This window comes from Lampris incognitus, chromosome 6 (assembly GCF_029633865.1).
Source record: "Lampris incognitus isolate fLamInc1 chromosome 6, fLamInc1.hap2, whole genome shotgun sequence".
In the NCBI taxonomy this organism is placed as follows: Eukaryota; Metazoa; Chordata; class Actinopteri; order Lampriformes; family Lampridae; genus Lampris; species Lampris incognitus.
In genome coordinates, this window is record NC_079216.1 from 58,682,770 (window position 1) to 58,695,800 (window position 13,031).

The 13,031-nt window shown below is 45.8% G+C and overlaps 1 protein-coding gene across 1 annotated transcript; it reads left to right on the forward strand.

Annotated features, from left to right (window-relative positions):
• Positions 1-11,708, forward strand: myo5c (myosin VC). Its single transcript, XM_056282642.1, has 40 exons — positions 1-95; positions 531-641; positions 762-933; positions 1,044-1,188; positions 1,281-1,437; positions 1,689-1,832; positions 1,929-2,010; positions 2,183-2,290; positions 2,375-2,478; positions 2,579-2,844; positions 2,941-3,022; positions 3,126-3,266; positions 3,372-3,494; positions 3,650-3,733; positions 4,243-4,374; positions 4,526-4,623; positions 4,749-4,835; positions 4,929-5,040; positions 5,142-5,353; positions 5,462-5,627; positions 5,712-5,858; positions 5,990-6,154; positions 6,777-6,870; positions 6,959-7,022; positions 7,130-7,404; positions 7,532-7,595; positions 7,681-7,761; positions 8,311-8,491; positions 8,575-8,668; positions 8,766-8,829; positions 8,911-9,079; positions 9,165-9,249; positions 9,335-9,433; positions 9,547-9,701; positions 10,031-10,120; positions 10,243-10,393; positions 10,522-10,807; positions 10,915-11,089; positions 11,186-11,266; positions 11,468-11,708. The coding sequence occupies exons 1-40, from the start codon at positions 69-71 to the stop codon at positions 11,618-11,620; spliced, it is 5,226 nt and encodes a 1,741-aa protein (XP_056138617.1). The 5' UTR covers positions 1-68; the 3' UTR covers positions 11,621-11,708.
• Positions 11,709-13,031: the final 1,323 nt, after the last annotated feature.

A 13,031-nucleotide genomic window follows, 5' to 3' on the forward strand; every position in this document is an offset into this window, starting at 1 on the left:
GGCGAGGCGCCTCGGCAGGGGAAGGAAGGACGACCGTAATAACAACTGAGTAATGGTCATGATCGAGCATGGCTGTGCTGGAACTGTATAGCGAGGTAAGAGCTCCGCTGTTTTGTGTCACCCCTCCGGTGAGGGAGGGAAAGTTGGGAGTAATTTCGGCCCGGTCGTGTATTCGGAGCCCTGTTCGCTGACCCATATGGAAAGTCCGGCGGCTGGTATATATATATGTGTGTGATATGAAGCACGGTGCACTATAATGGACGTGTGTTTGGTGCTTTCCTCAACACGTCAGGCCAATATGCCTCATTATGACCCATAATGTACTGTGTGAACTTTACAGCTGATATTGCAAAATATGCTGATAACTAAATAAATAACCAGAACTCATCGCTGCAGCCGCCATAAATGTCGGGATTGGTGCTTATAGAGCATCAATTACCACTTTCACTCTAGTTTCACTATTATAAGAGTGGGGTGAGGGGTGGGGGGAAGCAGTCTCATCTGTACATGTTGGAAAACTCGCTCCTTAGTTCAACCGAGTCTGGATTCCGGACGCACGGCACGTGTGGAAATCGGCAGAGATCACGAGAGACTTTCGCTCCGGGGATAAAGTTCTCCGGCTGCTCCTCGAAGATGGCACCGTGAGTTAAACCGCCCCGTGCCGAGTGTCAAAATGGTGTATGGCTTTTGCTTAAGGGGCTTTATGGTGATTTAAAACCAACATCTAAGCAGACTTTTTTTTTTTTCATAACCTGTTGAAGGAGTACTGCCACTCTGTTGACCCAGCCAGCCTACAGCTCCCTCCCCTCCGCAACCCTGACATCTTAGTAGGGGAGAATGACCTCACCGCCCTCAGCTATCTCCACGAGCCTGCTGTCCTGCACAACCTCAGAGTCCGCTTTGTGGAGTCCAAAATCATCTATACCTACTGTGGTACTGACCAAAGGACTCTTTTATGGTCTCTTGTCCGCTGAATTGAGAAGTTTTAGGTGTTGGACAGTTAGTGCTTTTGGGTCAGACATGTGATACTTCCTCATTTTCAGGTATTATACTGGTAGCAGTAAATCCCTACAAACAGCTGCATATCTACGGTGATGCAGTCATTCAGGCATACTCGGGCCAGAATATGGGAGATATGGACCCTCATATATTTGCGGTGGCAGAGGAGGCTTACAAGCAGATGGCGAGGTAAGATGGACCAGTCAAACAACGGCATCGCAGAGCATTACAGAGAATATATAATACAGTTATAACAATGTGCCAAACCGTTTCATTCTCAGAAACCACACGAACCAGTCTATCATTGTCAGTGGGGAATCTGGAGCAGGGAAAACCGTGTCTGCTCGGTATGCTATGAGGTACTTTGCTGTAGTAAGCAAATCTGGCAGTAAAACACGAGTTGAAGACAAAGTTCTGGCGTCTAATCCAGTAACTGAGGTACGATTTCACCTGACCTGCTGCAAAAAGATGTTGACCTCTTGAGCCTTTCCATCAAATCTCACAAGACCACACATAGCTAGCCTCCTTACTAAACCGCTAAGGGCCCGTGTTCAAACAGTGCTGTACAATGCTGTCGCACCAGTTATTTTCCATTTTCATGTTTCTGTGGAATTTCTCAAAGTGAGGTGAGACTTTGTTGATAATTGCCCTATGGGTGACCTAAAAGACTAATGCGACTGTTTGATCAGGCAATAGGAAATGCAAAGACAACCCGAAATGACAACAGCAGTCGATTTGGGAAATACACCGAGATCGGATTTGACAGGAGGTACCGCATCATTGGGGCAAATATGAGGACATATCTCCTTGAAAAATCCAGAGTGGTTTTTCAGGTATTCTTTTTTTAGATTTTGAAATGTTGACATTGATTATAATACTTTGGTTCGCTGTTGTAGTTGTTATAACTGGATGTAATTCGTCCCCTTCAGACCGAGAATGAGCGAAATTACCACATATTCTACCAGTTGTGTAGCTGTGCAGACCTGCCGGAGTTCAAGAAGCTAAGACTGTGTGAGTGTTTTCCACTGGGAGTCGGTTTGTGTAGGTTTGAGACGGGCCTAACATTGTTTCACTTCGCCTAATGGGTACATAATGGGGCTTAAAATACCAGGTCACAACCTTCCTTGTCTTATTTTGTGTGTGCGTAAAAGCATGGACTTGAAATCTTCCCTCTCATCTGCAGTGAGCGCAGCTAAGTTCCAGTACACATGCATGGGTGGGAAGATCAGTATTGAAGGTGTAGATGACAGAAAAGATATGGAAGAGACACAAAGGACCTTCTCGCTCTTGGGTAAGGGTTAGATTCACATCAGACTAGCTGTCGTTTTGGATGTCTTTTGAGTAACTTGCCGCCTGCTTCTCTGAAATTCCCCAGGGCTGAATGAGTTTCAGTCGGATGTGTTCAAAGTTCTGGCAGGGATTCTGCACTTGGGAAACATTGAAATTAGACACGTGGGAAGCGACAAATCCTCAGTTTGCGTAAGTTGCACTCAAGCTGCATATTTTCTATTTGTATGCACAAAGGGATCTCGAGTAATGATGAGGTGACATATGCAAATCTTCTTTATTTCATTCCTAGTCCGGTGATCCCCACCTGTCGGCTCTGTGTGAGTTGCTGGATGTGAGCGCTGAGGGACTGTGTCGCTGGCTGTGCAATCGAAGGATTGTTCTGGTTGCAGAAACTGTGGTGAAGCCTGTGCCCAGGGAGCGAGCGCTAAATGCCAGAGATGCCCTGGCTAAGCAAATTTATGCCCACCTGTTTGACTGCATTATCAACAAGATAAACACGGCGCTGAAAGTCCCAGCGAACCAGCATGCCTTTATTGGTGTTTTGGACATCTATGGGTAATCTACTCGGCGTGCCTTCCACCTGCGTTCTGTAATATGTCATTGATTCTGTTTCACTGCAGTTTTTTTATGCAAATTCCTTTTCGTCCCCAGCTTTGAAACATTTGACGTCAACAGCTTTGAACAGTTCTGTATAAATTATGCAAATGAAAAACTACAGCAGCAGTTTAACTTGGTATGCAACTCCATCATCCCACGTTGTCGCAAACTCACCTGTAGACCCCTTCCTCAACCAAAGAGGTTCATTTATTCCATCGTATCCTCCTATTTTCTATCAGCATGTGTTCAAACTTGAGCAAGAGGAGTACATGAAGGAGGACATTCCTTGGACACTGATAGATTTCTATGACAATCAGCCTGTCATTGACCTCATTGAAGCTAAAATGGGCATCCTTGACTTGCTCGATGAAGAATGTTTGGTAAGATCCACGTACAGGAGTCAAGACGCCAACACCACATTTTCTTTTCTCCATGTTGTTCTGGATGGCTTCAACATATTGTGTTAATTTCTTGTTTTCTTACAGTTTCCTCAGGGCACAGATCAGAACTGGCTGCAAAAGCTGTATAACTACCTGGGCGCCAATCCGCTGTTTGAGAAGCCCAGGCTGTCAAATGAGGCTTTTGTGATTCAGCACTTTGCAGACAAGGTGGAGTTTATGGTCCCTTGGAGAGCCATTACCCGCGTGACTTGACACACTGAGCCTTGGGATCATTAAGAAAAATACAATGCGCTTCCTGGTGAAAACCTTTCTGGACCCCCCCCCCACCCCCCTTGTTGACATACGGATACTTTCCTTTACAGGTGGAATACCAATGCCGAGGTTTTCTTGAGAAGAACAGAGACGCACTCTTCGAGGAACTTGTTGACGTCATGCGAGTCAGCAAGGTATTCCCAGCTCCCCTCTCCCTGTTTGTGTTCAACAATTTGAAATTCAGATGTCTTTATTTCGAACATGCAAAATAAAAGAAATAAAACCAGAAGAATTCAACAAGAATTCTCAATAGAGAATCCAACAAAAATTATATGTTCGAAAAGGAGCAGGAGGAAGTTACCGCTTGTAATTTCCTGCCCCCTCTCTAAGGCTCAATTTAGTCGACTGGTTAATGTAGTCGCCCGTGGTGCGGGAGACACAGGTTAAGCTACCGGCTGCCCCCCCTGAATTTTAGTTTTTTTACACATCAGAGTAGTCATTCTCAATAACTCTCTGACAATGACTCAATAAAAAAATAATAAAAGCAATAAAAAATAGAAACAACAAAACAACAAAAACAAAAGAAAGAAAGAAAACAACAACAATGATTTCCAAGAGGCACGCCGTATCGTAGTATATGAAAGGATGATGCTGTGCCCTTAACTCGATGTAACACATTCCCTTTGTGTTAAACTGCTATCAGTTCCCTCTCCTGGCTGACTTCTTCCAAGAGGAGGAGCGAAACACTGTCACCATCAGAGGCATCAAAGTGAGGCCTGCCAGAGCCAGCGTGAAGCCTGTCAACAAGCAGCTCAGGACCTCTGTTGGAGATAAGGTGAAAATGTTTACTTTGTCAACGCAATGGACACTGAACACTCATGTAACCATAATCCTAGTTTCCCTGTGCTAGAGACTATAACACAGTTTTGTGTTTGTTTTTTTTGTTTGTTTCTGTCCGTTCTTGTCAAACCTTTGGCTGTGTGTAGTTCCGTAACTCTCTCTACCTACTGATGGAAACGCTGAACGCCACCACCCCTCATTATGTGCGCTGCATCAAGCCTAACGACGAAAAGCTCCCGTTTGAGTAAGTACCAGACAAATGGGGCTCAACACAACCCATAACTGTTTGCCTGAGCCCTGTGCATTTGTTCTTTTTTTTCCCATTGGCCGAAAGCGAGTAATTTAATCTATTGTTGTTTGTTTTTGGAGATATGACTGCAGGAGAGTTGTGCAGCAACTGCGGGCCTGCGGAGTCCTTGAAACTATTCATATCAGTGCGCAGAGCTACCCCTCCAGGTGGGCCTGTTTGTGGTTAGCATTCATATCACGGTCTCATTTCAGAGCTCCACAAACTCGTGTTGGAGTCACTAACGCTTGTCTGGTTTACAGGTGGACCTATATTGAGTTTTATAGCCGATACAGCATCCTGATGATCCATCAGGAGTTGGAGCTCGAGGGCAAGAAGCAGACCTGTAAGACAGTGCTGCAGAGGTTGATTCAGGTTAGGTCATTTTGGCTGTACCTCGGTGTACCTTTTGATATGGTGGCATCCATTAACATTTAATGGTATGCGTGTGTGTCGCTTTGGCCACTTGCCTTCAGGACCCTAACCAGTACAAGTTTGGTCGGACAAAGATCTTCTTCAGAGCCGGCCAGGTAGCTTATTTAGAGAAGCTTCGTCTTGACAAGCTCCGGGGCGCCTGCGTGACCATCCAGAAACATGTCCGTGGCTGGATCCATAGGAGGAAATACTGCCGCATGAGGGAGGCAGCCATTGTCCTCCAGCAATATGTTCGTGGAAAGAGGCAAATCCGGTGAGAGGCTTTGATATTTACAATTAATTTTGGGATCCTCTTGTCAGTGTTGTCTGTCGATCCGAAGCCAGGCGTTAAGGTTTCCGTCTTGTGTTCGTGCTCCTCTAGTAAAATGGTGAGTGCTACAGCACTGAAACATGGCTGGGCAGCGCTGGTCATACAGAGGCACTGGAGAGGATACCGCGTGAGACAGCTCTACCGGCTGGTTCACCTGGCTACCATCACTATCCAGGCCTTCACGCGAGGATGGATTGCACGCAAAGGATACAAAAAGGTCTGCAGTTATGTCGAGAATATCCATGCAATAATTATAAAGCACTTTAAACACAAACCTTTCCATCTCTTTACTACCTCTCAGATGATGAAAGAACACAAAGCCTTGGTCCTCCAGAAGTATGCAAGAGCATGGCTGGCTCGACGGCGATTTCAGACCATGCGTCGGCTGGTGCTTAATGTTCAGCTGTCCTTTAGGGTACAGCGACTTAAGAAGAAGATTGAAGAGCAGGTGAGCACATTTATCCTCAATCCCAAAGTGTCTCAGTTTGTGTGCTGGAGGCTTGTTTTGAACCCAATTTCCCCTTGGGGATGAATAAAGTATTCTGATTCGGATCGTTTGAATCTCTTTTTATCACACAGAACAAAGAGAATCGTGGGTTGATGGAAAGACTGACAAGTCTGGCGAGCTCCCATTCTCAAGGCCTGGATAAGCTTCAGTTTTTGGAGGCTCAGCTGGAGAAATCGAACAGTGAGAAGATGTCTTTAGAGGCTAAAGAGAAGAAAGCAAAAGAGGATGCTAGCCTGGTCAGTTTAATGCAGACGAACTTCCAATATAACTCATTATCAGCTCTGTCTCCCCCTCCTGGTGTCTGTTGCTGAATGACAATACTTTACCACAGCTCAGTAAAGTTAGATTAAATTTCATTTAATTTGGGGTGTTCAGGTGGCGTGGCGGTCTATTCCGTTGTCTACCAACATGGGGATCGCCGGATTGAGTCCCCCATGTTACTTCCGGCATGGTCGGGCGTCCCTACAGACACAATTGGCCATGTCTGTGGGTGAGAAGCTGGATGTGGGTATGTGTCCTGGTGGCTGCACTAGCACCTCCTCTGGTCGGTTGGGGCATCTGTTGGGGGGGGGGGAACTGGGGGGAATAGCGTGATCCTCCCATGCGCTACGTCCCCCTGGTGAAACTCCTCACTGTCGGGTGAAAAGAAGCGGTTGGCGACTCCACATGTATCGGAGGAGGCATGTGGTAGTCTGCAGCCCTCCACGGATCGGCAGAGGGGGTGGAGCAGCAACCAGGACGGCTCGGAAGAGTGGGGTAATTGGCCAAGTATAATTGAGGAGAAAAAATGGGGAAACCCCCCCCCCAAAATAAAAGTAATTTAATTTGGTTTAATTTAATTTTACTGTTTTACTGAAGGCAATTGCACAGCTTCAAACAGAGAGGAATGCACTGATCCTGGAAAAGCAGATCCTGGAGAAAAAGTCCGACGCCTCCATCAAGGAGACCAAAGGTAAGACGTGTCATGACTCTCACTACCACTACTGATACTATTTATCACATCATGTTGACACATTTGTGTTGTATTAACACTTTCACAGATAGCTTTGATGAAATAAAGAAACATCTCCAGGGGGAGAAAGAAAAGGAAGAAAGACTAAGAAAGTAAGTCGTTCACACATGAGACCCACCCTGTCTTTAACAAAGGTAACAAAAGTAAAACGGTGCATGTCGTGTGTAGTTCACACAGCTGATGGGACATTTCTTGTCAGAATTGCGGAGAATAATATTGAGATCCAGCGAGAGGACCATGAAAATGAAGTGGAAATGCTGAAAGAAGAGATAAGGAAACTGAAGGAGGAGAGGGTATGTCTACAGCAGCAGATGGAGGAGGGACGCAAGACCAACTCCGACCTACAGGAACAGGTGGTCCAGCTCGCCAAGCATGTCAAGGCCATACCTGAGCTACGCAAAGATCTCCACATCCTGCAGACTCAGAAAGATAACATGGACCGAAAGATGATGGAGCAGTCCGAACAAGCTCGAAGTATTTGCTTTTGATTAGTGGCTCCTAGGTGTTTTAATCTGCTTTCTAGATTTGAGTCAGCTGCCTTTTTACACACAACTTGAGACAGTATTTCACTAATGACTCATTAAAAAAAAATGTTTTGTAGGCAAAATGAGTGAGATTACGAGACATCTTCTCGGAGGTGTGGTTGAAGAGGAGATCCTTTTGGGGTAATCTCTCTAGCTGTTCTGAATGTCACACTTTACTGTTTTAGATATGCTGGCATCAGTTAGCTTGCACCTTCTTTCTCTGAAGGTTAACCCCCGACGACCCTGACAAGATGGATGACGCCAGAGATCTGCTGACCGCCTTCGACGGCCTACAGAGAGCAACCAGGTCTCGTTTATCCCTTGTGTCATAGTGAGCCACTCCCTTTCGTCGTAGACATAACATCTTTAAATCGGTGGCAGCTAGTAACGCGCCTTCAAGTGGCGTTTCAGCTAAACGAAACACCCGTTGATTTCAATGAACACAGCCTTTACCAGAGAGGGACTGACTATATTAAATGGTAAACGGAGAGCATTTATATATAACCCTTTTTTTTCTAGCTGCAACAGCCACTCACAGTGCTTTACAATTATTGCCCCAAATTCATTCACCCATGCGCACACACACACACACACACACACACACCCCGATGGCGGTGTCAACCATACAAGGTAACAACCAGCTCATCAAGAGCAGTTAGGAGTTTGGCATCTTGCTCAGGGATGCCTTGACATTTTTCCCCAGGAGGAACCAGGGATCAAACCAGCAACCCTCCAGTTACCAGACAATCTGCTCCAATTCCTGCCACCCCATATATTCTTTAGAGCCGTTGGTTCAGTGTTTCTGTTTAAAAGGGTAACCTTTTTACCGTGTGGTTGGCTCCCTTTTTTATTGCAGGTTACTCGAAAACCACCAGAGGGAGCAAAAGGAGACCCATGAGTCCAAAGTGGAGGGTCTGAAAATGAAAATGGAGCACCTCCAGAATGAGAACAACCAGCTTCAAAAACTGTTCCAGGAGAAAAGTGACATCAACGAGAGCATCCGCCAAGAGGTGTCCCGACTCACCCGTGAGAACTCAGTAGGTGTATCGCGCAGTAGCAGCCGTACGTGTTTTTCTAGTTGGAATGGGTACAGCACTCGAAATGCTTTCTGCCTCCCCAGGTTATACCTGAGCTAAAACAGGAGGTGTCCGAATTGCAAAGGCATAAGCAGGAGCTGGAGGCCCACGCAGAGGAGCAGAAAAGAGAGTTAAAAGGTAGTGTAATACGAACTCATGTTGAATATTGTGTCCGTTAATGACTTTGCTGTGTGACTCTGTGCTCTTGTGTGACTAACATACATTCACCTGAAAGACAAAATGGTGGAGCTCACTAACGTTCTCCAGAAGAAAGTTGAAGAGGAGAGCGCACAGCGCAGGTAAGAGGCTCAGATTTGGACTTGGCATGTTGATACATTGGCGATCAGACCTGTGTTGACTGAAGTAGCGTTGCTCTTCAGGTACTTAGAGCAGCAAGCTGAACAGCTGGAAGAGGAGAAGGAGGCCCTGCGAGTAAGAGCAGAGGAGCTGGAGGAGGAGATAGAACAGCTGAGGAGGCGACATTTGACAGAGAGTGAGACCAAGGCCAGGCTGACTCAGGAGACTTCCCGCTTAACTGCCGAGAATATGGTATGTCGGCGTGTGTGAAGAAGGGGTGGTCCATTAAGGCTGAATCGGACGTACGAGAAAGTAACGTATCCCACTTTTCCTCCAGGACTTTGAGGAGCAGCTGGATACGAAGGACCGACTGATAAAGAAACTCCAAAGTCAGATAAAGAGCTTCAAAAAATCAGAGAGAGGTAACACGTTTTCCCAGGCACGCGCTTTATTGAATGACCGTGTCCCTGCAAGGCTGTATGACAACTTTACTGCCCCAACTTGCAGCCATTCAAACGTCGACGCCCGCGGCTCCTAAAGATTACCTGGGTATGCTGGAATACAGGCGGGAGGACGAATCCAAGCTCGTCCAGAACATCATTATGGGTACTTTGCATTACAGTTTGAATTCCAGCTCGCTCATGTGTGCTAACATGGTCATAGCAAAACCCTGTCGACTGCTGAGCTTGATCTCTCGGGGCTATGTGACACTCACGCAGACCTGAAGCCCAGAGGCGTGGTGGTCAACATGATTCCTTGTCTGCCGGCCTACATCGTCATCATGTCCGTCCGCCATGCTGATTACCTCAACGATGGAGCCAAGCTGAAGTCTCTCATGAATGCTGTCATCAGTGCCATTAAGAAGGTCGTCATGGTGAGGCATCTCCACGTCCCCTTTCATTTGTTCCTGTAGCGTATCTACTCAAATGAAGAATTCACAGAGTGCAAAAAGCTGATGCTCACATGCAAAATGTGCTTTCGTCGGCACCATTTAATGTGATTTAAATTATTTTTTATGATAAGGTGCATATAGAGCTAAACTTTTAAATCTTGGAAGTAAACTTTAAAGATGGGGCAGATGAGATGAAACACATACACACACAAACACAGATGTACACTGGGGGGCTAATTGAAATATCCCCTCACAACTGGCAGAAAGCCGGTAAAAGTAAAACTGAGCTGTTGTCGTTTTTCTCTTTTAAGGATCACCAGAAAGACTTTGAGACGTTGTCTTTCTGGCTCTCCAACACGTACCGCTTGCTCAACTGTCTCAAGCAGTACAGCGGGGAGGAGGTTTGTTTTCATGGTTTCGTGTATCAGTAGTAACAGTATTCTGCCCTGTATACGTCACACGAATATATTCACAGTCACATGTGCATTTTTTAAACTTTTTTTTTTGTCACTCACTTTGAAAGGAGTTTATGAAAGAAAACACACAACGCCAGAATAAGAACTGCTTGCAGAACTTCGATTTGTCGGAACACAGACAAATCCTCAGTGACTTGGCCATTCGCATCTATCACCACTTTATCAGTGTCATGGAGAAGAGCCTCATGCCTATGATTGGTATGTTACAGACTAACGTATGCTGTACGATGTAGTTACTGCACCATCTGCATGCATGTGTTCCACGGTTAGCCGTTACAACTGGTCACCTTGATAAAAGTGTATTTGTTATTGTCTCGGTCTCACAGTACCTGGCATGTTGGAACATGAGAGTTTACAGGGGATCTCGAGCATGAAGCCCACCGGCTTTAGGAAGCGTACCAACAGCATCTATGAGGACTCCGGGGCCTACACCATCTCCTCTATCCTCCAGCAGCTCGGCCTCCTCCACGCCACCATGAGCCAGCATGGTATGGAGCAGGGCCTCATCAGGCAAATTGTCAAGCAGCTGCTCTTCTTAGTGGGGGCGGTCACCATCAACAACATCATGCTCCGCAAAGACATGTGTTCCTGCAGGAAGGGCATGCAAATCAGGTGTGCATGTTGTGTTTGTGTATATTTGTCCATAGCAGCTGAAGAAAAAAAAAATAGTGGTCACAGGCAATAAGATGGCACATTGCTCCGCGGTTGTGTTTCTTCAGGTGTAACATCAGTTATCTGGAGGAGTGGCTTAAGGAGAAAGGGCTTCAAAGCTCCAATGCCATAGATACCCTGAAGCCCCTGTCTCAGGCGGCCTGGCTACTGCAGGTCAATAAGTCAACCAACGAGGATGCCAAGGAGATAACTGAGACATGCACCGAACTCAACCCTGTCCAGGTACCTAATCCAGTAGCGTGAGATGTGAAGACATACCTTTAACCAGCATCTTACACATTATGCAAACACTAACTCAAACGCCTTTTGAATATGTAGATTGTAAAGATTTTGAATTCCTACACACCCATTGATGACTTTGAGAAAAGAGTGGCTCCATCATTTGTGCGCAAGGTTCAGGTGAGCTGCTGTGAATTCTCTTTTTCTGCATTGGCACCACCTAGCTAAAAAAAAATAAATAAATAAATAAATATATATATATATATATATATATATATATATATATATATATATATATACAGGTTTTTGTGAAAACAAAGAAAGGATCTGTTTGCTGCCACGCTTGCATTTGCTCAGACGTCATTGTTCATCTGTCCCCAGTCATTGCTGCAAGACCATGAAGGCTCCACACAACTCATGCTGGACACGCAGTATCGGTTCCAGGTCACCTTTCCTTTCTGCCCTTCCTCACAGGCTCTGGAGCTGCTGCAGGTCCCCAGCAGCCTCCAACTGGGCTTCCTAACTAGGATCTAACCAAGCCAGTTCATGAGTCATTTTCCATCAGCATGTGGCCCTTGATTTCTTTCTGCACAATTGCCAAAAATATTGAATTGTGACAGAACAGAACACACACAAACTTTGACATTATGTCTATTCACTCCTTAGAATCACTAAGAACTGTATATCAAAACACCTATTTAATGTACAAACAAGTTTGTTCAATAGGTTTTTTTGCAATAAATTAATTTGCATACTTATATGCTCCATGTGTTTTATCTAATCACTTATGTTTTTGCATAGACGTGTGCCATGGAGTGCTATAAGTGTGCAGGTTTTCTCTCCAATCAACCACCACAGCAGCGATTCCACTATTTAACACACCTTCAGCCAAAGAGGACTGACTCGTCAGTAACGTCACCTGATGAAGTGACTGGTTGGATCCTCTTCTCATATATGCTCCTCCCCGGTTCCTCCATCATTCAGAAACATACACAGAAAACTCAGTGGAAAATCTAAATCAAGGCTCAGCGTCTTCTTCCAGCTCAGACATGTAGCGAAGATTCAGCCCTTTCTCTCATTTCACAACCTGGGGAAGAAATCATACATGCCTTCATCTCTTCCCGCATAGACCGTACCACCTTGTACACAGGTGTCAATCATTCTTCCTTGACCCGCCTTCAGCTTATTCAAAATGCTGCGGCCAGACTTCCGAGTAGCACCAGGAAGAGCGGCCTCATCCCTCCTGCGTTGCCTCTCTCCACGGAAATCCCAGTTAGTTTTATAATTGATTTTAAATTACAGTTTGTTTAAAGAATTGCATGGGCTAGTCCCGTCCTACATTTTCTGACCTCCCCTGCTCTCTTTTCACCTCTTGCTCACTTAGCTCCCCCTGCCAAATGATTTTATGTGTTGGCTAAGGCTGAAGGGAAGTTTTGCTGCTGCTGCTGCTGCTGCTGCTCCACAGCTGTGGAATAAACCACCTCTCTCCATTAGGCCTGCCCTTACCCTTGTCACCTTCAAATCTTGCTCAAGAGCCCATCTGCATCCCCTTGCATTTTAGTCCACCTGAGGTGCTCTATCGTTGTAATGTTTTCCTTGTAACTGTGCTTTGTTACCTTTTCTCTTATTTAGACAGCTATTGATACTGCACAGCATTCTGCGCTCTGTGTTCATTTCAGGTTGTGCAGCACTTTTGTCAAAGTTGGTTATTTTTCCTCCAGGGGCTCCGGTTTCCTCCCACAGTCCAAAGACATGTAGGTCAGGTGAATTGGCCATACTAAATTGTCCTTAGGTGTGAATGTGTGTGTGTGTGTGTGTGTGTGTGTGTCAGCCCGGTGATGGACTGGCGGCCTGTCCAGGGTGTCCCTCCCACCTGCCGCCCAATGACTCCTGGGATGGGCTTCAGCATCCCCTCGACCCCGAGTAAGGATAAGCAGCTTGGATA